The sequence below is a fragment of the Dufourea novaeangliae genome, unplaced genomic scaffold (genome assembly GCF_001272555.1).
Source record: "Dufourea novaeangliae isolate 0120121106 unplaced genomic scaffold, ASM127255v1 scaffold187, whole genome shotgun sequence".
Lineage (NCBI taxonomy): Eukaryota > Metazoa > Arthropoda > Insecta > Hymenoptera > Halictidae > Dufourea > Dufourea novaeangliae.
In genome coordinates, this window is record NW_015374075.1 from 1705685 (window position 1) to 1731972 (window position 26288).

The following is a 26288-nucleotide window of genomic DNA, read 5'->3' on the forward strand; positions in this document are numbered from 1 at the left end:
TAAAGTCGTTCATGCTGACCTAACAATTTCGGATTAAGGCCCTTTTATCCATTGTCCAGGTAATCAGTACGCATGACTAGCATCTCAATGGTGTTTTTGATGAATTTTCTGCATCCTCGAGTTTCACCCTCGACGAGCGATTATGTTCCAGACGAGGATACATTCGACGACCGGGTGTATGTCGATACATAGGGTGATTTTTCGAGGGCGAACGTTGTTTTCGACAAAATTCTTGGATTACACGGCGCGGAAGAAGGGGAGGACGTATCGATTTAATGAGGACCTTGCTTAATTCCAAGTTACTGGTAAATATTCTATTTAATGAAGTAATAAAATATTGCTCCTTGTAGCCTGCTTGTGTCCACAGATCAAGGATTATGTTTACTCATATTTCATACTAATATCCTCCGCCACCTTTCTCAAACACAAGGCCGGTAGGTATGTCGTATTTAAACTATAATACATTCCCATCTCGTTAAGACCATCTTCTAATGTGTTCATATAGCAGCTTCATTTAATCTAAAACTTCCCAAACTTTTCCAACTCACCACCCCCCTCCCAAAGTTTCTTCAGCGTCCCCTGCAGATAAACTATCTTTATTAACACAATCTCCAATTGTAGTTTTGTGTGTAATCTTCAAGCCTTAAAAAGTTAGATTCAAAATAAAATAACTAGAACCAGATCTCGTTAGACCCCACTTTGGGGACCTAAGTACGATCTAAATAGCAAATGGGGTCCGAAACCATCAGCTATATTGTCCCAACAGAAAATAGCTCGAAAGATCCTCCACGAAGGTCGGGAGCATCGGTTTCCCATGTTTTCGGGCCGTAGGCACCGTGTAACAAGAGAATCACCCGGTACAGTCGGCTGCCGGCAGAAGCCTGGGGATCCGAGGACATATTCATCCCCGCCGGTCCGGTTAGTCCCGCATTTGGGATCTCATGGCGTGCCCGCCTCTGTGGGTGGTAGACGGAATAAGAACGAGGGGTTCTTCCCTCGCCTTCTCCAATGTCCTATCTCTCTCCATCTTCGTGTTTCTCCTTCTCTGGCCCTCTTCTCACCGTCCTCCTCCACCTCTTCCTTTTCCAAGCGGACCGGTATATACGCGGGGCGTATGGATCCGGTTCAGGTCGAACCCGGGGGATGGTGATCGAAGAGAGGGTGGCAGATGTGTTCGAAACCGACGTCGGATTTCAGTGCTACCAACCGCCTGCGCGCACGCCAGCTACATACGTATTTTCCCTCGAGTTTTTCCCGGAAAGTGGAGCGAGCCACTCGGAGAAAACTACTCCTATTGCACTTTCCACGATCTCCGTATAACGATCGGTTATCTCTTGGGTTTGAACTTATGGGAATCACTGAACCGAGGATTTACAGTTTAGATCGATACTTGGAGGTTGACTAGACTTAGGTGAGTGGGTTAGGTGGGGGAGCAAATGATCGGTTTAGATTTTGAGAATAATCTAGAGGTTCAATGGATTTCTATATCGTTGAGATCGGAATCAAAATATAGTTACTCCAAAGGGTTAAAAATAAATTTCTTCTATTCACAAAAAGAATTCATATCAATACTATTAACCATGGAATTCATATATTTCTACTTAAATAAAATTATAAGTTTTTAAATTTTTTGATTGCTTGACCTACATGAGTGTATGAGCAACTAAATTTTGATTCTGGACCACTTTGTATCGCACTTAATCCTGACAACTAGCTAGCCTTCTTCAGTTAATTCGCAAACATCCCCGATATCAATCCACGTCTTACTCATACCAAAGCCTAAACCTAAATCCTGAATAGCTTAACACATCTAACTGATATCAAAACCGAAGGAAATCCAGGTCTAGATCAATTCCAAACTCCCATCTAACCCACAATCCTCGTTTAATCCCTCTCTAACTCACACCTATACCGAAATAACAAGGTTGGTTCTTATTTTCCTCCTTTAATTTCGCCTCGGCCATTGGTTGGGAACACTGATTGACTTTCCTAACAGTCTCGCGAGAGTGAATGAATGAATCAGGGCGGTTTTGCGCCCCTTCGCCGTTCACTCGGTTGAGGGCGATGGCTGGCTGCGCTGAGGAGGGTTCGGTGTCGTTCGCAAGGGCAGCCAAAAAGAATCGAGACGTATATATATATATGTATACATATATACATCTCGACGGAGGGGCCGAGGGTTGCGGGGTCTGGTCAATGGGAGCCCTTCCGCTACCTTCTGTGCCACCCTTCGACGATTCTTATTTCGTCCTCATTGTCCGTCGACAGCATATGGCAGAGCCCTTTATTCTCAGCTCTCTCCGTGGGCAGAACAGGTCTGTGCAGATTATCGAGCTTGCGAAAATTTGTTGTTTGGTATTATTGTACATGCCAACGGGCGAGAACCCACCTCCTTGGTATATGAAAAACTAAGACGTTCATTTCTTTGAACAATGAAATGTTTCGAAATATGGGATAACGCACGATATGACGTATATGTTGTGTTCCAATTTCAAACGAAGTGATCGATGTAAGCTCGTAGATGTAAGATAGTTATCCACGATGTCAATTCTGTCTTTCAACTATTGACAGTGTCTTTCTTTGGGTTGCTTTTGTGGTAGGTGGTCGATTCTAGTGGAACTCCGATCAGTGGAACCCCGATTGGTGAAATTTACATTGGTAGAACTCTTATTGGTAGGAGTGGAGACCTTGCTAAAACCCCAGATAGTGGAACCCCAGATAGTGTAAGCCCAGGTAGTAGAAATCCAGGCAGTGGAAATTCAGATAATGGAAATCCAGATAGTGGAAATCCAGATATTGACAGTCCAGATAGTGGAACACCAAATAGTGGAACCCCAAATAGTGGAGCCCAAAATAGTGGAACCCCAAATAGTAGAAACCCAGATAGTGGAACCCCAAATAGTAGAAACCCAGATAGTGAAACCCCAAATAGTAGAAACCCAGATAGTGAAACCCCAAATAGTAGAACCCCAGATAGTGAAACCCCAGATAGTGAAACCCCAGATAGTGAAACCCCAAATAGTAGAAACCCAGATAGTGAAACCCCAAATAGTAGAACCCCCACATAACGAACAGTACTGTATAAACCATGACTTGAGTCGTCTCGTCCGGTTAACAGAGTCAGTTGCGTCACACGTCGCCGGTTTAACGTTTTGAAAAAAACGAAAGAAATAACATAAGGAAGCTTGATGCCTGGCGAACGATACCTATATCAGAGGAATCCGTGGTAAACTTTAACAGACGCGAGAAGGTTCTTTCGCTCAACAAGCGCGTCGAGTGGGTAGCGAACGGTACGCTTCGGGCTGGCTTTCCAACGATATTTCTGGTGGTAACTATGCCAGGGACTGCCGGGTAAGTAGTCACTATAATACGGCTTGAATCGAGTAAAAGTACATGGGTAACCTCGTAAGCGGGTTCACCATGTCGCTTTCACTCCCCATGCCGCAATATTATCCGTCGCTCGAGGACCAACCGGCAGAGACAATCCTAGATACCATGCGGCAGCCAGTTACACACCGAACCGATCGACAATTCAAATGGACGCGGCGAAAAGGTGACATTTACATATATAGGGTGTCACGTAACTGACTTCATCGTTCCACTTCATCTGTACTAAGCTGGAGACAATATTACACACACGGACAGGATATCATTATTTTCTTATGGTTAAATGTAAAATTTTGAAATATAATCTTCTAGATTGACGTATACGTCACACTGGACGTTAAAGGGTTAATAGGAAATTTTAAGGAAGTTTTACAAAGCACTTATTATATCCAATTATTCCAAAGCTTTCTGCAAACGATTCTTCTTTATTTTACTCAATTCATCGATCAGGAATCAGTTTCTTATCGAACACCCTGTATATAATCGTCGAGAGGCCGATGATATTCACGGAATGGGAATCGTCCGAGCTCTTAACGCCATCATCCACGGTGTCGTGCATTTATCATTAGTTTCCCAGGACAAATACGGTCCGACTGATTGCAATTCAATGGAACGTGGACACGATGGAGGATGATTCGAAAGGTCGGCGATTTGCAAACGCGCGTAGATAATCGAATGCAATTGTGTTCGAACGGTAGACGATACTTTGCACTCGTATTTTCGTTTTAACACACTACCTGACCATTTCTTAAACATGTCTTAAACACGTCTTGAACACGTGGTCAGGCAATTTCTACTAAAAAAAACAATTTAAACCAACTTGATGACGACAATAAACCTTCGTTATATCTCGACAGATAATTCTATTTGAACCGACCATTAGACTCAAGTCGCTCTGTACGGAAGCAAAGCCACGGCGCGCTCGGTCAGACTTTTTCCAAGCGTCCTTCGCTTTTTCCCCCCATTTTCCTTTCACAAAACGGACCACCACACCGGCGGTCGAGGTCATCTCGCTCGATTTTTTCCCTCTATCTCTCTCTTTCGAAATTATCTCCGGTCATCCCCGAGTTTCACTTAGCTAATCTGCTTCTAGTCCCGCCGCTCCCGGCTTCCTCGGTTTTTCATGCACGATGGATCATTCACGGTGGCTGGCTTTAAACTGTGAAATTATCCTAGTCGAGGTCGGGGCAAAATATTTTTCGCGGGGATAAATATATCGATCGGACGCATATACGTGGTCGATTACTCATTGCTGTACTCGACGTTGTTCACCGTATTCGGTAATTGAACCGACTTTTTATCACAATTATGAAAATGAAATATACAATCGAGTCAAGAAACCAGAACGAAAAAAAAATAAGAATAAAATGACATAGAACAAAATTATATAACAGAACCCAAACCTGTATTACTGTAAAAATACAACAGGTTCCAAATAATGACACTGTTACGAGCACTGTGAGGCCACCGAATAGAAGGTATCATGGCCTACTCTCGTCTCACAGTGAAACGAAGAAGACGATCTTTACCGATCAATGACAGGTATCGATTGGAGGAATCAATTGTCTTGCAAGCTGTCAAGAGAAGACATCGTCCATCAGATTCAACTACAAAAAGGAGTTGTATTTAATTATATACATTATTTTGTATATATTTATATATTTGTAAAGTTATCTATTAATTGTAAAATTGCTCGGAGATTATAGAACTGTTAAATTTTCATGTACCATCTCGAAGCTCTTATTATCACAACCTATTTTATATCAAAACTCTCCGTACTAAATATGGCCAACTTGGTTGTTTCGACCGTGCTTTGAGATTGGCCAACGAATTCTGTAACTCTGTCAACACGTTTAATCACTCTCCGCCAGCATTAAAGAATTCGTTTCTTCGCATTGTGAATAATTAATTTTAACTATATCATTTATTTCCATTTTTATATACGTCCTTCTCTTATTGTTATAACTCTGTACTAAAGGATATTTATCCCGTTACTAAATTATTATTATTAATATTATTATAAAATAAAATGAATCCTGAGTCAACACGAATCACCTCAACCAGAAGAATTGTGGATAATGGACAATTCTGTCCAGCGCCTCAAGGTGTACAGTTCGATGGTTCGAAACACGACGAATATCTTCCAAACTTTCTAACGTTCGTTTCTAACGATCAGGAGAGAGGGGGAGCAGGTGAGGCACGCCGCGTCTCCTTTAAAGGGTCGTTTTTGTATCCGGTCGCCTCGACGCCGCTAGGAAGCAGGTACAGTCTACTATACATATATATGTATACACCACTGCACCGTCTGTTCTATTGTGCGTGGTGTACTTTAAACGGGCCATTTTACTACGAGGAAACATTCCCCGCGCCTTTGTCGCGCGCGACGTGTGTCCGTAAGATAAGATAAAGGCTCTTTTGTGTCGAGTCGAAGCGCCCCGATGCCTTCGCGGCGCGACCTTTCACTAACGCGCGCGCACACGAACCAGAAATCGTTTTTTTTTTTCTTTGCGATAACCGTTCGATCTATCCGCGATTCATCGTACCTGACGAGTTTTCCACGATCGTGATTTTAATTTGGTTAGAAATCCAATGAAATCCAATGAAATCGAATGAATAAAATTACGATAGTCTTCTTTGTAATTAAAGTTCACGAGTGGGCCTCCTGTGGTAGACACTAATCGGGGGAACAGGCTTTCTTTTCGTAAACGATACAGCGTCTCAGCCATCTTTGTTTGTACCACGTATATAATTTAGAAGACAAATTCACTTGACACACAAGCAGAGGATACATTTTCCTCTTCCATTCTATTTTACGAAATAAATAAGATGTTATTTATACGATAGATTTTCTAGTTTGCTGATCTTTCAGCCAAGAAATTCGGTAGTATTCTCGAAACCCTTGCGTCATCGTCCAACAATTAAGATATCAATATGTCACTTTTTTTTTTTATCTTCTCACTATATAAACAACACTTTGAGTATTGACTGTTTTATACATACATCGTGTCCATTGATTCCCCTGCAGCTCGCTCTTAAAAGCACCCACTCGAAACTGAAATAACAGTCGAAAGTAACGCAATCTCGCGCACCGCCTCGTACGTAACGTAACGCCACTCGTGGAATCGGGTTTTCTCTATGCTGATCGACGATATCGGGAGAACCTCGTTTCCATTGTGTCCTACTTCTATGACATCACGACACACGTACACAGAGCACCGAATTATTCGGGGAACTTATCGACGATCGTCTCGACGTTTATCTCTACTTTCACTGGAGGCGTCCGCGCGAAAACACGAAGGACCTCCACTGATACATTGTTTGATAGATTGGAGGAAAGTATCGAGGAAGAATTGTTGACGTTCCACGCAGGTAACCGAAGGGTCGTAATGAACCTGCACCCTCAGGGCCCAACAATATGGCCGTCGACCACCATAAACCGACAATGTATACTATTCGACGATAATATTAATGGCTGTCGAACAAATACAAAATAGCAACAGGAAATCTAACGGAACCAATAAGAACTCGCGTAGTGAAAATTCTAATAAAATATGACGGACATTTGGAAGAATTATACCTAACTCGAATCTCCAAAACGGAATAAATTCGTACAGAATTCAGCGAAGATCTCATTCAAATTCCGTTAATGGAGGAAATAACGTTCGGTTCAATTCTCATAAACTTTCATAAACAACGGCGCAAATATCGTTGATTTTTATGTGAAAATACAGAAAAATAAAAAATGACAATTTGTTTACTTTGGGTTAAAGGTACAAAAAGCCAGAGAAACTGAGTTCACTGATTAACGATAAAACCATCGATATATCTCAAGAAATACTTTACCAATTCGATGACTATCGCGAGGCCCCCTGTGTAACCATTATACTGATTTTAAAACGCATCTGGGAAGAAGACGTTCGCCCGAGTAATCGACGCTTGTTCGTCCAGCGTAGCCAAGCATCGAGACGAGAGGATCTCTCGAGGCCGTGCAACCTACCTACCTACATAAACACGATGCTCCGCTTTGCTTTCCGTTCTCCTTACGAGCCCCTGCATTGCACCTCGACGAGAAAATGAGAGAAAGAGGAGCAGCCAGGAGGAACCGCGAGGAGGACTTGTAGGGGGGAGAGACGAGGTGTAGGAGGGCTACGAAAAAAAGGTCGAGAGTTGAGAGTAGGCAACCCAATTTTGCTCGGCTCTCCGGGCACCTAGGTATATTCCGATATACATTGCATAGGTCAAGGTCGACGTCAGACGTTTCAACCGGAGAGAAAACGTCAATCGCCCGAAATGGTTCTACGTAGGACAAGCAGGCAGAATCTACGATCCGTTTTAAAACGTGTCCCAGAGACCGAGGAACCCCTCGGATGATCGTTATCGGGCCGTGATTCGTGTTTAGTGGACCGAACACGTTTTTATACGCACAAGGGGACGGGGAACACATCTTGTTCTTGGAGGCAAACGAGCGGCTACTGATTGGGATGATGTCCGAATTGCTTGTTGGAGATTATTGTCTTTGATACACGTCAGTTGGGAATCTCGATTGGACGTACACCTGGGGCCAATTGATTTCGATTTTGGAACTTGGCAACTACAAATTGAGGTATTCGCTAGAGGGATCACTAGAATGCAGAGGTTTATGCAAATTTACGATTTCAGATATTAGTAGCTTAAAATTGAAATGGAGCTGAATTTTGAATTCTGTATCAGAGGCTTTGCTACGTTAATAATAACTAGACTATTTAAAAAAAAAAAAAAAAAAAACTGACGTCAACCAGAAACTCCTTTATCTCATTAAGGATTCCATTAGGTTCCAAATGAAAGTGAAACCTCATCAACGTTCATTAGATATGTTTGTATAATGAGAATTAAACAGTCATATTCGCTATAAATGCATAAAATCCGCAGTCGATTAATGACACTTTCTATATTTTCTTGAGATAAACGAAGAGTTTTAGAGTATTGTGCAGTGAAAAATGAATATGAAGCTGTGTCAGGGAATAATGAACAGTGTCGAATCCCGTTTAAAAAAAACCAATAGCCTCGAATATGTTCGTGCTGAATCTGCATTGTAGGGTCGATTTGAATAGGACAACATCTATCGAAATTTCCTCTTGGAAATTGAACATGGTCCTCGTGCAGTAGTGTATTTCAAAAATTAATACACCAGTATACAGTGATCTATACATACTCGGGTCCCAAGCAGTAACGTGAGAATTCAAAATCTAGATAAAGAGTTACGAATAACAAATAAAAGTTGAAAAAGTATTTCGCCATTTTTAATCGTTTCAACATGGAATTTCCAATTTGTATAATAAGATAATATTTCTTCTTGAACGAGCGGACACTTAGAATCCAATTGTACAGACACTTCTCGATTATCGTCCCCCTGGCAAAAAGTCAGACAATAATCGAGACTACTCTGTATAATCTCACTAACTGTTCAAAAATCTTATGTAGACACTGTTGCTTTTCAGTATTATTCAAATAAAATTCTATCCAACCTACCCATCATTTTGCAAGTACATATGTAGTTAACAAAATTTCATTTCCTTAAAAAATAAACGATATTCCCAATAGAACGTACAAGTACCACCTAGCAGCAGCCGTTCAACGGCCACGGATTATCCTGCCCCTCCCCCACTCGCTCGCTCGCAAGATCGACGAGCCATAAAATCAAATTAATTGTACAATCACGCGTCGCCGATGCCCGGTACGCGGCTACCGCGTGGGTGTAAAATTCACGCTCGTGTGCGTCGTGGCCGTTGCGCGTGTAGGTGTGGTCTGTTGTGTTACGTGACCTCGTCGTTGTCGTACGGCTGAATAGGCTCGTCAATGGCTCGTTTCATTGAATTAAATAGGCCATTCGTGCATGAACATAATTACTCGACGCGAGAGAAGCCGAGGAGGAACACGGACAGAAAAGACGGAAATTCTGAAACGCGAACTGGACGCGAAAAAAAGTGTCAAGAAAAACGATTTTTGGTCGAATATCTACCCTTTTTTTCATCAGAGACACTCTCTGGTTCGTCGGTGGTAGAATGACAGTAGGTGAAGTTTCACATTTGCCCAATGAACGGTCATTTTCAAACGATTCATCTTCCTCTATCGGAAGATTTACCACGCAGCTCTGTAGATGAGCCCATAGAGAATATTTTCAAAAAAAAAATAATACAACGATCGACCAATCGGTTCGTCAACCCTTGCTCGAATTTCCAAATTAGGTGGTGCTCTAGGACAATTACTTCTGGAACTGGTAAGTGCGAACGAATTTGCTTTGCAACATTTCGAAGCTTGATGAAATAATAGATTACATAAATTTTCAAATAATTACATTATTTAACTCCCAGTATTGAATATTAATATAATTACTGTTAAATCATGTCGCCGGTTAATAATAACTTAAACAAAATTTTAAAAAATGAAGAAAACAGGGCTGCAAAATATCCATATAAACTATATAAACATATAAATAGATCAGTTTAATAGTTTTCAAATAACGATTCAAGAGTTAAAGCGTGCTTACATTAAAGATTCAGGGAGGGCCACAGCGGCCCTCGTAATCGAAGGAAGGGTTAACGAAGGGACGAGGAAAAACAACGCGTTGATTAGCACACGTTTCAACGCCGATTGGTTTGTTAACGATGGACGAGGAAAAACAACGCGTTGATTAAACGCACGTTTCAACATCGATCGGTTGCGCAAAACCACGTCGTCTCTTGGCAAACCGGTGCACAACGGATCGTGGAATCGCATTGTTGCGCGAGAGAGGCTGTTCTACATTTTCGGAGCCGGATGAATTGGGTTGACGGCTGGCTTGCTCGCTCGTCTGCGATCGAAAAATCGCGCGCTTCGAACTTACGTTCTAGAATACGGAAGTTGTGCAACCGCCCACTCGGTATCGTCGGGCGAAACACATTTCTGTATCTGCGAATAAAACTCGACCGCCTCTGGGATCATTTATGGAAGAAATTCCATGAGAATATACACGTATGTCTTCCTTTTATATTTATGTCATTTCTCATTGTCTAAAACTCGGCAGGATTTAATAAAGCTTAGCAGCTAAGCTTCCATTTCATTTGTAACCAGATACACAGAGCTGTTTCCAAAGCTAACAAATTTTTCCTTGACCGCGATCACTGTGTTTGTCCGTGAACATCTGTATTTGCATAAACATCCGCTGTAGAATTATTATATCTATGAGAATATTAAACTCGTATCTAGTTTTCGTGGTAAGCTTCTAATCAATGTCCATACAATAAAATCGTGCAGAGCAACAGTGGGCAAACTGCGGCTCCCAAGACAATTATTATATCTATGAGAATAAAAAAAAAAAAGGAAACATTCAAGATTTCCACGATAATATAGCGTTTCTCGAGCCAAATAATCGACTTACCCGTGGCTCGATAACGCGGAAAAGCCGTGGAATCGGTTGCATAACGATCCAGCGTAACTTTTACGAAGCCTCGTGATCGCAGGAACGAAAGGGAAAAAATGCGTCGTTTTACCATTCCTCGTTCTACTGTTGCCATGGGGAACCGAAAGGACCGGGGGCAAATTGAACGTAATCGAACCGATTAAACGTAACAGTTCGACGGTCCGGTCGTAGGAGATCGTGTGTGCACCTCTACGTGTGCTCCAAATCGCGTCAGAACCTCTCTGTGTGTGTTCGCCACGCGATAAGTGGACCGAGACCGAAGTCCTGTGTTCGTCACAACGAGCCTTTTGTACTGCGCGCCTCCGCGATCTGGCCGGATAACGACCGTGTGTGGCTGTGTGTGTTTCATTATTTTCGTTTCTTTTTTTTTTTTTTTTCACCGTCTTCCCCGCCATTCTTTTCGACCCGTTGATCGGTGGACGATCTCCTGTAACGGTAGCGTGTCGATCCGACGCGCACGCAGAAATTTGCCGAATTTCCTCTCCTCGCCCCGGTGATTGCCGGTTATTATACGGACGGAGGACAATGGAGCGTATTGTCCAAGAGAATGTGCACGGATCTTGAATCCAGGGGACGGTATGATAATCGACGATTTACGATTCATGGGATTTAATAACCATCGAGCTCGCCTCGGAACACTTTTCTCCAAGATGTATAGATCGAATGTATTTTTTTTATATTGGGTTGTTTCACGTGAAGTCGGACACTGTTTGGAGTAACATTTCGGATTTTGTTGACACTTTGATACAGTAAGTTTGTTCAAAAACTGTTATTTCTATTTGAAGTTCTTTACCAAAATACGAATTTTATTTAGAAATTAAGAAAAATGTATCAGCAAAGAATTAATTATATAAATAGATATTATATAAATTATGTACATTAGGTACACTTTCGATATTTATGGCGTCGATGGTATATTAAAACTGTTTCACCGTGATTCTCGTTTGGATTGGCTGGTTACAGGTTACAGCTCGTAAAAATTGCTGAGTATCCAGTTGGACGACAGCAGTTTAATAAACTATTACGTTAACGACGCGTTTCGTAATGGGCCTAGGCGAGATGTCTCCGGGAAAGCAGCTGGCATTTAGCTCCCGGTACGTATATATTTGTAAATATATCTCCAGGGTCGCGTTAAAAAATGTATCCCCGCCTAGGTGTTCTCCCTCCACCCGAGTTAAATTCAGTCCGACCTTAAAAGTCTGGTTTGGTCGTAAAAATGGCGGGCAGAGATGTGGACCACGTTTTCCATCATTGTTAACCCTTTAATCGATCCCTGCTAAACATTCTACACTTCTAAATGATAAAAAATTAAAATTATGAAATTAAAAAAAATTAAAATTAGGCTTCAAGTCAGAATCAGAACAGAAATTGATTTTTAGAAATTTCTCTTGATCAGAATAGGGAATTCGATGAACTCGGATGTAAATTGTCATTTAGAAGTGATTCTAACGAAACAAGTATTAATCAATCCCGAACACGTCGCGACGGTTTTCCGATCTGTAAGTATAATTTTTCAATCAAATTGTCCGCCACGACGATTAGCATGGAAATAATGATCGAAGCACTGAAAACCCACTTGGAAACGTGGGACGCTGACACGACTGTTCGAGCACGATTGATTGATCGCCTCCGATATCGAATATTACGGGAAAGCAATGATCGCGAATTAGAAGATCGCTCGGCGAGAACTGATTTATCGCGATCGGTGGACGAGAGGCCGTCCCGTCTCTGTTCGAAGGGAAAATAAGCCATCGACGACGCGTAATTTATTCAGCCGCGACTCTCAAGGGCTGGGTGACTTTCTAAAAGGATCCTTCATTCATGCGAAACCTGTTCATTCTTTCGATTTTTCGACCGATGTTTGTCCACCTTTGTCAGCAAGAGAGAGGGACAGAAGTGTCTCAACATGGTGCTGAAGGATCGACTGGTCTGAAGACGTTTCACAACGCCCGAGTGTTGGAACTTTTGTAAATTTTAATGTATTCCTTGAATATTTAGAAATGCATGAAGCTGTTAACACTTTATTGACCGGTAGCCTATTAAATGTCAGAGCTCATAAATAAATAGCCTTATTATGATCTCTATAAAGATTTACCCTTAGATCAGGGTTAAATAAAAAATTGTTATTCTATTTGGAATTTTTGTTATTATTCATGAGCGTTACACGACTGAACTGTTTAATAATAGTTCCTTAATTTGTTAAGTGGCTTGCGATTGGTAAATGCGAATTGAAAGAAAAAGAAAATTGTCGAGTTGTCGTGGAACATCAATTTTTTCACGAAGCAGAACTTCAGAGTGATACTACATTTTTGGATCTTCAAATTATCTGAAGTATTCGAGAATTTTTTAATCATTCAAGGCTGAACATTTCTAGAATTACGAGGCTGTCTTGAAGCGAAAATATCGAAGAAATCGTGAAAAAAAACCAAGGATTCTGGACTCGTGAAAGTCGCGGTTAACTTCAATACCTTGTGGAAGTGCGAAGACACCTAAGTACCCAGGTAGGTTCAAGGCCTGAGACGAGACGGGCCGCGGGAAGGTAAGCAAAGAGTATCGAACGTTTCGAGAGAGCGAAAGGACCCGAAGCTGTCGGTAGAAATGGTGAAATCTGAATGTACTTACGCGAAGGTGACCTAAAAGTGAAACCATTTGCTCTCGCACCCGAGTAAAAAGCTAACAGTCGGGAACGAAACCGATGATTCCCACTGAGAGTGGAGACATCCACAACCTTCCCGTCCCTTCACCGTATACTTCACTCAGCGCCAATCTTAAGCCCCTTAAGCACTTGTAGGATATTTACCAAAACGCTCACAGTAATAAACACTACTTTCCAATGTATATTTGAAGTGTACGAAATACGTCTTCCCAATTGACTTTAAATTATTTCTCTTTGTATTAATCTGCTAACAGTGGACGCCTATTTTATCACTTTAACAACAATACTTGCAACAATTATTGACGATCGACTGTACGAATCTTTTTTAAATGACATCCAAACATTAGGAAAACGGTGTTACTGTGACTACCAGTTCGTTATTTATCGTGAATAGACACATTGTTCACAAACAAAATATTTTTAATAATATTTGAAATAGTCTTAAAATGACTATTGGTTCTTGATTTAATGAAAAAAAAATGTTCCGTTGAAAATACCATGGAAATACAGTGAGTGGGTTAAAAAAGGAGAGTCTAAAGGTGTGTATCCACTTGTTCCATATCCTCGTATCGTATCACCGTTGTGTATCAATACGATACGCAACAAACAGATACGCAACTGAAGGTACTCATAGTACATCATATTACATCATCTCTACATACAGGGTGGAGTAAAAAATATCTAATTCACATAATTCCTAAAATCAATTGTTCACATTACACAGGATCAAAATAATGATAGGCAATAATAATGATATTCTCACAAGAAATCTTCGTTTTCGAGAAAATTCAATTGGAAAAATCACTAAACCCAGTCAAGACGTTCACATTACACAGGATCAAAATAATGATAGGCAACCATTCTCACAAGAAATCTTCGTTTTCGAGAAAATTCAATTGGAAAAATCACTAAACCCAGTCAAGACAACTTGGCCAACGTGCTTCCATCTTATTGCCCCTACTCTTTACAAATACCAACGACACAATATATGCAAAATCAGTTAAATTTTCCAAGTGAAAAAAAAATCCTTCTAGAACCAGGTAATAGACTGTACAACATTCTTCCCTGGATCGGAGGAGAAACGTTCGACGCTAATTAAATAAACGGCAAGCAACAACCAAGATTTATCGCCAGCTCGTTACCTAATACCTTTCTCTCCCTGTCAATGAAACACGTGTTTCGCTGATTGTCGCGATCTACGGGGTCGAAGGTGGTTTTTCTCGCAAAGAAGAAAATGAACGATCGAAGAAAGGGGACAAGTGAAGAAAAGGAACGAAGAAAGGGAACCAAAGAAAAAGGGGGGCGTAGAGGGTTTCCCTTCTTGTTTCCCTCGTCACGGAATCGACTCGCGTGTACGTACCGGTCGCGATACGCGATCGAGCAAACATTCTAATTTCGCCTAGTTCTCTCGGCCGGTTAGCCGTGCTCGCCTACTTGCGATAGAACGTCGGCTAACCCGAACCGTGTCGGCAATATAGGATTACACCGGTCGCCACGGAACAGCCGGCTTTCTAAGTGCTCCGTGCAGGCAGCGTTTTCACGAGGGCGATAAAGAGAGGGAGAGAAATGGATTACGCGAGTTCTCTGCTCCACGAGCAAACGCGCCCGCGCGCGTTCAAAAGATTCGCGAGACGGGGTCACGGCCGATGGGATCGATCCAGCAGCCCAATAGAATGGTGGACGAAATTTCGGGGAACCTGGGTTCTGTGCATATGTCGCGATAAATTGAGGAACGGACTAAAATTGGGTAGAATTTTGTTTGAGTAATAATTAGGGAAAAGCAATAGCATCTAACATGGGAAGACACGGAAGTGTCCCCTCCGATTTTGATGAAACTTCGTATGTCTGTTAAGCAGTCGAAAATAAGGGATACGTATTTTTTTTTATTGGCCGAGACGCGACTTTAAGGGGTGAAACCAACCCTCGAAGTTTCGACCCAAAAGTACTATCTCGAAAATCACAGGAGATATATGAAAATTTCTAATGGACGAGGTTTGCGATTTTTTATGTAGAATAATATGGTCCTAACAAATTGTTCAAAATATAATTTGTTAAACAAAAAAATTTTCCGATCGAAACTTTGAGGGGTGGTTTCATCGTAATTTAAACCGTAGCTCTCCAAACTTTTTTTGACTTTGCGTGTCCACGGGTGATTCTAATGCTGCGTATCCACGAGATAACAATTATGGAGGCTGAGGTCCTTTGCTTTTATGTCGTGGTTGAGAACGTGGTTGAGATTTATTTGTGTATAGAAATTGGTCTACTCTACGATTGATTCAGGAATTCGAGCACCATTTTGTCAGAGTCCACTTTCAGGTGAGACTAATTGTAAATAATGGAGTAATAATAATTGGACTGGATAATTGTATCGATTACCATTCTCGAGGAGCACGATTTAAATAGAAACTTATTAGGTCCACTGGATAAGAAGAGAAATGAATTTTATATCGATACTATATCCAGGTCCTGTTATTCAATTATATCTTATCTCAGCTGAACCTTAATATTAACGTACAAGATCCACCGATTTAATGACCGAGAAACGTTATATTTCGACGCGACAAGAATCAAACAGGATCGTCTATCGTTGAACTCTCGGATCAATCGAGTACATATATAAAACAGGGGTAAAATGTGTAACGCTGCGAGCTGGCGAGCGTGGAAATTCGAACGAGGGTAATGGAAAATCGTGATAATGGATACGACGAAGGAGGACGGAGAGGAAAGAGGAACGCGAGCAAGGCATTAGAGGCGATAGGACGGGAGGATGGAGACAAGAGGGAGAAGGGAGAGTTTCTCAAGTGATGCGACCCTGTTTCTAAACAGCGCGCTCCGTATTTACATGGCGCACGGAATACCACCCGGTGACTCGTTTCCAAGACCGCTCGTAAATCACCTACAACGCCACGGGGACACGCTTCGTTTTCATTATCGGCCCACGAAAATTAAAGAACAGGCTGTTGGAGAACGGTCTCCCGTTAAGACAATAGCTTCTGAAGCCAGAAGAGGAAATGGAGCGAATGGCAATCTTCCTTTTTAACAAACTGCCAAACGGCACTTGGACAATCAACCAAACGATGGAAATTGTGTCAATTAGTTATCTAGAAGTCGAAGGAAGACGAACAGCGTCTCATACATTTGTCCACCGACTTCTAAATCAACAATTAGATGTCGAAACTTTTATACAATTTCTATTTAGATATTCTCCTTACCGTTACTTTTATCATCCTTTTGCGATGAATATTTCTTGCAAATAAAATTCGCATTTCGGTGAATAATTCGGTCAAACAAAAGTGACAGCCTTTCGAAACTTGTGAATTACTGTAGATAGCTCACAGATCACCAGAAGTTCATTATCAACACTAGGACTACCAAACCAGTCAAAATGGCTGGTCAATACACTCTTACAACGACGATTAAAATGTTATGACATTTTCAATACATACATCAATACAATACATCAGTGAAGAGATTAGTCAATTTCTAAATTTCTAAATTTTTAAAAGTTTACCACGTTTATCCAGCGATCGAAGCAAATATGCGTTCATCGTCGGTAGTTCTAGTGTTAAAGTGTACTCTGTCCATATAAGGGATGAACAATCACCAACCAGAGACTCCAACTGATCACCTGGAGTCCTGGGCAATATTTCCGAAAAGAAACAGCTTGGTCCCCGATCCGATGATCCTTCCATCCACAGAAGAAGATTAACACAAAGTTCCAGAAACCTCTAAAACGATGCTCACAACCCCCGTCATCAACCTCCAGAAACCAACAAGATCCTCTTACAGTCCAGTATACTTGAAGCTCGTTCTCTAGGAACCAGCAGCACGAAAAAGAAACCCAATCGAGACGTTCCCGAGCACGTGGCGGCGTAACACAGGAAACGTCGTTAAGGATAGGCGGCCGCACTTCCGGTGACGTTGGGGGACCAGGGAAAGTGATGGTCCAGGTGTTTGTATGTGTGCGCGCGCGCTATCTACGAGGAGGTGGAAATGGAGGGAAAAAAGGCGGCGACGGTTGAGGCGAGATCCTCCGAAGCGACACGACGACGAGGTATCGAGTGCGGCCTATTTGATCGGAAGGTGGCAGATGAAGCGATGGATCGGTAGGGGGAGGGGGGCACGAAAGGAAGGAGGTGGAGGCGAATGAAGAAGGCGAGAGAGGGCAGGTAGGCGCGTGCCACTTAGCCCACCAAGAAACGCGGTCATAGCCTCGGCACGTCTGACTTCGTCGGGGCCTGGTGCTCTCAAGAACCGAGCAACTGTTTTAAAGACCTTTCGATCCGCGGATATAGCCACTGTGAATCCTTTTTCTTCTCGCCTACGCAACCGTCTACGAAGCGCGCCACCGTAAGCTCGGTTCTAACGCGCGCCAAGGGAAAGGTGCCGAACTGATACGACGCGGCTTCGGAACTGACCGGACTGGGAGTGATTCTCCTACAGGCACCCTTGATCGATACGATTTGTCGTATGGCAAGTTGGACAGATGGTTAGGACGACAGATTTTTAGCTTTCTGTATTGTCTACAAGTGGGACCGCGCCATAAATGCTGCAACTGTCGTTCAGATGGTCGAAAAGACATAGGTTGTACACTCGCGAACAAACTCTGCTTCCATTAGGAGAAAAAGTGACGTAGGAGAAGGACCTCCTTGGTAAATTTGTTTGAAGTACTGAAATAAATGTTAACATGCATGGTAATTTGGCATAAATTTCAGAAACTTCGGAATTCAAATGGTAGAAGGCTTTTTCCCTGCGCCACTTTTTTCCCTAGCGGAAGTAGAGTTTGCTCGTGGGTGTACACGATCAGTAGTATGACAAATCGTACCATCTATGGGGCGTTTAACCCTTTGCGTTCCAACTACCAGTGTGGGTAGCAGAGCAAGTAAAGGTTATATGCTTCCATTGCCAGCTGTACTGTCAACACATCATCTTTTATTATACCCAAAAACCCCTGGAGTAGACTACCTACAGGCGTGAAAAATGCACGGAGCGCAAAGGGTTAATTCGTAGCAGTTTGGGTTATGTTTGATCACGGTATTTCATAAGTTTTTCTGGACAGAGATATCGATCGATCGAGGATGACTATACACTTGATTCTCGATTGGGAAATGTCTCTGTGTAGCAAGGGCGAGATGAAGTCGACGACTCACGGTAAAGTTTCGTAAACGGTTGTTTCAAACGGAGAGCAGTGGTACACACGCCTAACCCAGATCCACTTAACCATGGTCCCACAAAGAACACAGGCCAATTCTCGATACACCGAGAAACACTTTCGACACGGTTGTAATTAAACCGTGGTCACGGTGGAGCTGCGCGGTCACGATAGAAATCACGATGGAACGCTGCCGAAAGACACGAGTAGAGAGAGGAGCGAAGAACCAGATTTTCACCACGTGCACACGGTTTTCCATTCTATTGTTACGATCTACCGCCGCGTACCCTGGACTGGAGCCCGTTATCGTGGGCTAACCAGATGAAAATAAAGATAGAGAGGCCGTGACGGCGCAGTCTCGTTTCCAAGTCTCGAGATGATGATATCTGAAAGAACGTTCTGTCTGACCTCTGGGAGTATCCCAGTCCACCGAGAATTCAACGGACGTCGTTCAACATTGTTCTCCAGCTTGTAATTCGATTACATTCTACCTTCCCTGAAAAAAAGAACGAATTTTCGCGAGCAAAGTCATAAATCTCCGTTCACGCGCTCGAATCGTAAATCTTCTCCCGAGGGCGCGCTGAATCCGAGGCAGATTTACGCGCGACCAGAATGCTCCCGGTGAAACACTTAGCCACCGTTGCATTAACACGCACCCGAAGTTTGTGACCTATCAACTCGAGATTCGTCGACCCTGAACGATTGCCGTGAAAGATGTGGAAAATGACAAAAGTGAAAGCAGATCGACGGGAAGATTGTATTCTTACAGGTTGGACTGTAACACGCGTGGACGTGGGAGATTTTGTGGATCTGGACGCTCTAGCCCAGGGAGCAAAGGGTCAGGTGGACTCCTTTAGTGTGGCTCTTACTGAATCTTTCATTACAGAACCTTTTGGTTACTAAACCTTCTGGTTACAGAACCTTTTGGTTACTAAACCTTCTGGTTACAGAACCTTTTCGTTGTAAGACACTTTCGTTGTAAGACACTTTTGTTGCAAGACACTTTTGTTGCAAGACACTTTTGTTGCAAGACACTTTTGTTGCAAGACACTTTTGTTGCAAGACGCTTTTGTTGCAAGACGCTTTTGTTGCAAGACGCTTTTGTTGCAAGACACTTTTGATGCAAGACACTTTTGATGCAAGACACTTTTGTTGCAAGACACTTTTGTTGCAAGACACTTTCGTTGCAGGATCTTTCGTTACACAACCCTGACAAGGAAAGGCACGGAAGTATCCCCCTCCGATTTCGATGAAACTTCGTATGTCTGTTAAGCAGTCAAAAATAAGGGATACGTATTTTTTTATCGGCTGCGACGGGACTTTATGGGATGAAACCACGAAATTTCGACCCGAAAGTACTATCTCGAAAACCAGAGGAGATACATGAAAACTTCTAATGGACGAGGTTTGCGGTTTTTTATGTAAAATAATATAGTGTTATCAAATTGTCGAAAATATAATTTTATAACAAAAACTACCTCTTTGATCACCCTGAACAGCAAACCATCATGGAACAGCGCTAATTGTGGTAGTATTCAGTGCTGTCAGAGTCCAACCTTCGGTATCAGTGCCTCTAGTCTGAAGGAAGGAGGATTCGTGTGTATTCCATCAAGGATTTCGATGTCCCGCCATGGACACGGCGATCGGAAACGAGTGCATGATCCGAAAAATTCGCGTCGGGCAGGTGGTGCAAAACAGTCGATGCACAAGTCCGTCGAAGTGGCCCAGGGGCGTAACCACCAGTGGGTCGTGGCCGAGAAGATGCCTATCGCGGGATACGACGTTTCTGGACGAAGAGAAGGTCGCCGATTTCACGTTCTGACGCTCCCCGCTCGTTCTTTCACGGGGCCGACACGACGACGGTGGATTGCCCCCGAAACCCTCATACCTCGATGCGCCGGTAGAGGAGATATCTCCTTTTCCGCGGTTTTCTCTAATTGAACTAGTTCTCGGGAATCGGTCGCCACCCGACGTTTCAAGGACCCTCTGTACCCAACACGCCCCCACCTGATCGTTCCAGAGTTTTCTCTCAGGATTCCATTAGAACTAACAGCTTTGAATGTATATTAATTTAAATTGTGTAATATATAAATAACGTTTAATATACATATAATGCAATATAGATGTGTTGTAAGTATCTCTAGAATTTCCATAATTGTACAATGAAAATATCTGGAATCCGTCATTCTGATCAGTTCGGTAGTCCTAGTATTAAATACACCATCGATACCCCCACATCTTCCTCCCTTCCCTTCGATGGAAACGATATTCCTCAGTCACTTTCTTGCCGGAACAATCGACACACACGTGGACGTGAAAACGTGGAAAAGCCAGGCGTGTTCTCCCCCTCCATCGAGCTAGGCCTCCTAGGCGAAAGTGTTTTCCAGAGGTGAAAGCTAGAGAGGGAAACACAGCGAAGCAGGGAAAGGTGGGGAGGCCCGTGGACTCGCAAACTTCGAACTCGATTGTGGCAGGCCGTGAACTCCCAAGAAGACAAAAGAGAAATCCAGAATAATTGTACGAAACTGCTATCATCGGTCTATGGACCAACTGACGTATTACTATATACGCTTCTCGTTTAACTCCTTGATATGAAAAAAAAAAAATAAAAAAATGAGGGACATGAGTCAGGGGAGGGGAGAGAGAAAAAAAGGACACAGAAACTTTCTCGAGATCGGTGTGGAACACTGAAATTACTCCCGGGCGAGCGTGCACGGGTGTCGACACTGGGGCCCCCGGAACGTAAAGAGAATAAACGGACGGCCGTTTGATCGTGCCCATAGAGAATCGACGACGACGACGACGGCATTAACAGTAACGTAATCGGTCCCTCCTCTCCACGTTCGTATATCTTTTTCGAAGACGAGGCGCGCGATGTCCTACATTCGACGGCACGAGGCTCCCATCGTGTCTGTATGTGTCTGGTTGCCCCTCTTTTCCACCGGTTCCTGGCCCCGGTTATATTTAGTCGATATTTCATCCGTTTCACGCCGTAAGCCGGTTAAAGCTGATTATTGCGCCAGGTCGAGGTGCCCGTGCTTCGAAGAGGATGAGTTTTTTTATTCTCCTTTTCGATACACAACGATCGACCGAAGCAGACACGGGAACATAGAGATCTTGACCAGGTTGGGACAGAATGGAGGACCTTCTCCAACGATCTACTAGAGCTAGGTAGACGAAGATCTGTGTTAACCCTACGATACACGAATCTGGGGTTCGTCAGATATACATATCGTGGGTGAAAAAGACAGGGGACGATAGAACAGATTTTATAAATCAACAATATTATAGAATTACAGGTAATATTTGTGTGAAGACTTGCCAACTACGGTTGGTACACATACAACTTGTATGTCCTTTACATATTCAGCTTAAAACAAATCGAAAATTCGACCAAACAAACTAGAAAAATTTCGGTGAACCCGCCAATCTGTCCTCTCCCAAGGAGACCACAAGATCACAAAAGGACCAAGGAGGTGGCAGCGCTTTAGGTCACAACGGATGAAGTAGGTGCTAGGTAGGTTAAAGTAGGTAAATAGCCTGCCGGTGACCCGTCACCTGCGTTCTCGTTCTATCGAGAGCAACGTCTCTCAGTGGGAGGGACGGAGAGCAGAATGAAGATAGTGCTCGCTTCTCCTCCTACCTAAACCCCACTACGCTCGAGCCTTCGTGTGGTGGTGGTAGTGTGGGCTGGTTTCTTGTTTCCGGTAGGAACAAGTCCAGAGGCCGCCGTTAGCTACCGATCCGATCAACTTTTCGTCTATTATTGTGACCCCGCATGCAAATTTTTTTCTCCTAGCCTGGTTACCCAGCCCCGATGTATCAGCGCCCTTTTGTTCGGGGGTACGACTCCGCGAAACTGGTCGCCACGACCCGTTTATGTGTGATTTTCAGTGGGAACGGACGTTATCGTGAAATCGAATTTTGCTCGTTTTGCCTTCGACCGTCGAAATCTAAGCTTCTGGTACAGTGTTAACGATAAGGTTATTGTAAGATACGTTTAACTCTCGAATTATGAGGTGGAGTTTAAGATCGTATTTGGTCAGGTGGTGTTGGATCCGACCCAAGCTCTTTTTGGATATTTTCAGATGAGTAAGAAAAAGTTATTATCTTGAGCTTGTATTTTTATTTATATAATGAGGAATAAGAATTGAGTTACGTAATAATGTAAGTATAAACGTTTACTAAATAATATAAAATATTTTTAAACGGGAATAGTTAAGAAATAATAAAAATAATAGAATGGGGGTAGTACAAGTAGGACTATAATTTGGGAACTTGTCATTAGAGGGTTAAGGTATCAGTGATTATCGGAAATTCAGGAAACAGAAACCTTTTCACGAGTCACTCATCTCTGAATAAAATTTCATAGTGCACCTAATGGTTATCCTAGGTATTAAAATGTCTATATAAATAGCGGATTAGTTTTATGGTGATGATCGAGTATATAATCCCACGATTATATTCGAAGAAAATTTATGCTGGATACCAAACAGGCTGAGAAACTGCTATTCCTGGGAGGTACTTTTAAGCAGCCTAGAATCCAGGACCCAGACTACTGACGAGGGAAAAATGAATTGTTACATTCAAACGAGTACATTTATTGCAGTTCGAGGAACGCGCAACCGCAGACCGGATGAACACACTTTCGATCGTTAGGCACTGGGATTTTGTTCGATGATGCAAGCTCGACTTCCAGGAACACTATATGAACTCATCGAACGATGATTCTATCCTGTATCAATGATCAGGGTCTACGGAAATATCGCTACTTTTCAATAGATCCTCGACCCCAATTTACATTTTTCAAATCGAAACTACCTGAACCCTGTTCACCAATCTAGGTCGTTCGCCAGTGATACTCCAGACTATCGATGACGAACACGAAATTTATATTGTTTCGCCCCTGGATCGCAAAATAATCTGTCGATTGACGGACGAAGTTTCGAGTGAACAAAATTTTTCAGTCGTTCCGTGCGGCGAGACGAAATTTTGGAAAGTAGACTTCGTTTCGGTTTAATTAAACAGTGATGCGTTCTAAAACGATAACTCATTCCTGGTCGCTGACGAGCGATAGTAAAAGAGTTTCACCGACGAACGGGGTCTACATCGTCCACGGAAGCGACGAGGACAACGGAACCGGCGAAATGTAGTTCATTTAATTAGAAACAACACAGCGAACCGTGATTGTAATCGGCGTCGAAAGGATTCCTTCTTGCGGACAAACAGTAGCGATGGGATGCAGTCGAACCATGCAATCTTGAATATCAATCGACTTTATACCCAGCGTTAATTTCATCAGATTCACTTAACAGTCCGATTCAACTGATTCAAACAATAGATCAACTTGGTACCTAACTTTTATTTCGTTAATCCTTTCATTCCCAAATGATTTAAAAATTACCATTATATTAGTTACTTTTTTGTGTATATTACATAATAATGTTATTATACATAATAAAACCCAATTTTTCTTACCTTCGATTTATAAACCCTCTTGAAATATTTCAAAGAAATTAGACTTTTGCAAGTTTCATGAGTGTTCGGAGGTTCCTCAGCACTGACAATATCTCCCCAGGTGTAACGCAGACATTTTAATCACGTTCGGCACAGTGATAGATCTTGGAATTCTGAAGCGAATGATATTTGTTTCAGCGGCATACGGCCATTAATTTATAAAATATTCAATGTTCAATACAGAGGAACTCATCGAGGATTTACTGTATATTTAGCGTTGCTTAAAGTGTGCTCCAAACTCACGGACCGCAGCATATGTCTAGTTTTCGAAGCACATCTCGTCAAAGTTCGACGATAACTTATAAATACCATCTTTATTTCTGTAGTATAGCCACGGTGTTCGCCTAAACGACGTCGAGTTTCGAGCCATCGCGGTTCTTCGCCTTCGTCCGGCCGACACCCCGTTTCACGCTGGCCAAGAAGACACGCACGCCGCCACGGATCCTCGTAAAAACCGTCGTAAAACCCCAACGAAACGATTTCGTTAACTGTCAGCGCAGGCGGATCGTCGGTCTGCGAGAGAGGCCTCGTCTAGGTCGCTCGATACGACCGCGCGCCGATTGTAACCAGTACCTCTATCGCGGGCAGCAGGTAGGTTAACAGATTAATAGTTTGTGTATCTAGGAGGCGGCTTAACAACGAAACCAGGCCAGCATCGCCGGCGTAGAGTTCGTCGATACCGCTAGGTGAATCGACAAAACTATAAAAAAAAAGGAGAAAAGAATGGAAATCAGACCAGAAAATGGAAAAAGAAGACTAAGGATCCAGATGATAGAGAATGAACCCCTGAATCCTGACGTATTTTTTTATATTTTAGGCAAGAATGATATGGCAGAGGATAGTTTCGTTGTGATTGGAAGAGTTTTTCCTTGTGGAATAACTGTTCTTTTATGGTAGAATTCTACAGAGCAATGAATTCCATGGAAATGGACATTAAAAAGTGTTAAGTGCACCAGGTTTCTACTAAAGGTATTACAAAGTACTACAATTCAATAAATTCCAAACAACCGAAGAAGGCCTACTTTAACGTCTTTTAACAAGTTTAACTTACGTGTCTAAAGCACAACTTACTTTCCAACAACCTGATATCTCAGGGTCAGATTTAAACGTAGCGTAAGTTAATGTCGTCGAACCTCGTCGACTACAAACTCCTTTCTCCTTTTTATAATAACACCTTGTTGACTATTAATAAAGAGATGTCAAACACTAATACCAAACGGGTCGTCCATATACAGTGGAACAATTCCTCGAACCACTAGTTGCACGAAATCATAGTCCGAGCATAAAACTTCTCTACGATCAACAAACACGAATCGAAAAGTATGATTCCACATCTGAACGTTACAGAACGGATCAGCGAATTTGTCCGTGAGACATGAAGTCCCACGGATCGAAACGGAGGATCGAGCACAAGGTGTATCGAGGCAACCTCGAAAGCAACCACCCCCCCCCCTTTTCTGTCGTTTGTTTCAGCCCAGTCGAATGAATATGCGGCAACATCGAAAAATACCGCGGTAAATTAGAGCCTCGATTCCCGTAGAACTAGACTCGGAGAGCCTTAGGTCAGGGACAGAACAACAGATCGATCGAATCGAACCGTTGTACCAACCGAGCAAGGTCTTGCTCTCTGCACACACGTCACTGCACGTAAATGCGACTGTGGTCTATTTGCTCGTTGGTAGTGATTGAAATCCTCTTCTACCCCCTACCACGACCTCCATTCCATCACCAAGAACTACAGTACATCGTCGATGAGTGTTCAAAGGCTTCTCGGCACTCAGTGTTCAAACGTCATCCGCACCACTGAGCGCTTGACTGGTTCTAGTGGTGGGGATGACGTTTGGGCGGGCCCTCGTGGAACCAGTCAAGTGTCCAGTGGTGGGGATGACGTCAGAACACGACACAGTGCCGAGAAGCCTTCGAGCACTCATCGATAATTTACTATACTTCGATAAGTTCGACCTGTATTGATGGTACGTCTTAAACATAAGCAACTTTAATTATTTATATCTTTAAAACTATCAAGTGCCCACACCTAATATTCATGATACACCTAAATACAGGAATTGATTCCAATTCAAAGAACATATACAATAATTTTTAAATATGCCTATTCATACGTATTTTATTAAATTGTACCG

The 26288-nt window shown here is 42.6% G+C and overlaps 2 protein-coding genes across 3 annotated transcripts in view; one reads left to right on the top strand and one right to left on the bottom strand.

Moving 5' to 3' along the window:
* Positions 1–26288, bottom strand: part of LOC107190607 (protein roadkill) — a 110958-nt gene that overhangs the window by 61263 nt on the left and 23407 nt on the right. The gene's annotated exons all lie outside the window — the stretch shown is intronic.
* On the top strand, positions 2065–3065 carry LOC107190518 (acidic repeat-containing protein-like). The gene is made up of 2 exons (XM_015579328.1): positions 2065–2127; positions 2598–3065. Exons 1-2 carry the CDS (start codon positions 2065–2067, stop codon positions 3063–3065), a joined length of 531 nt encoding a protein of 176 aa, XP_015434814.1.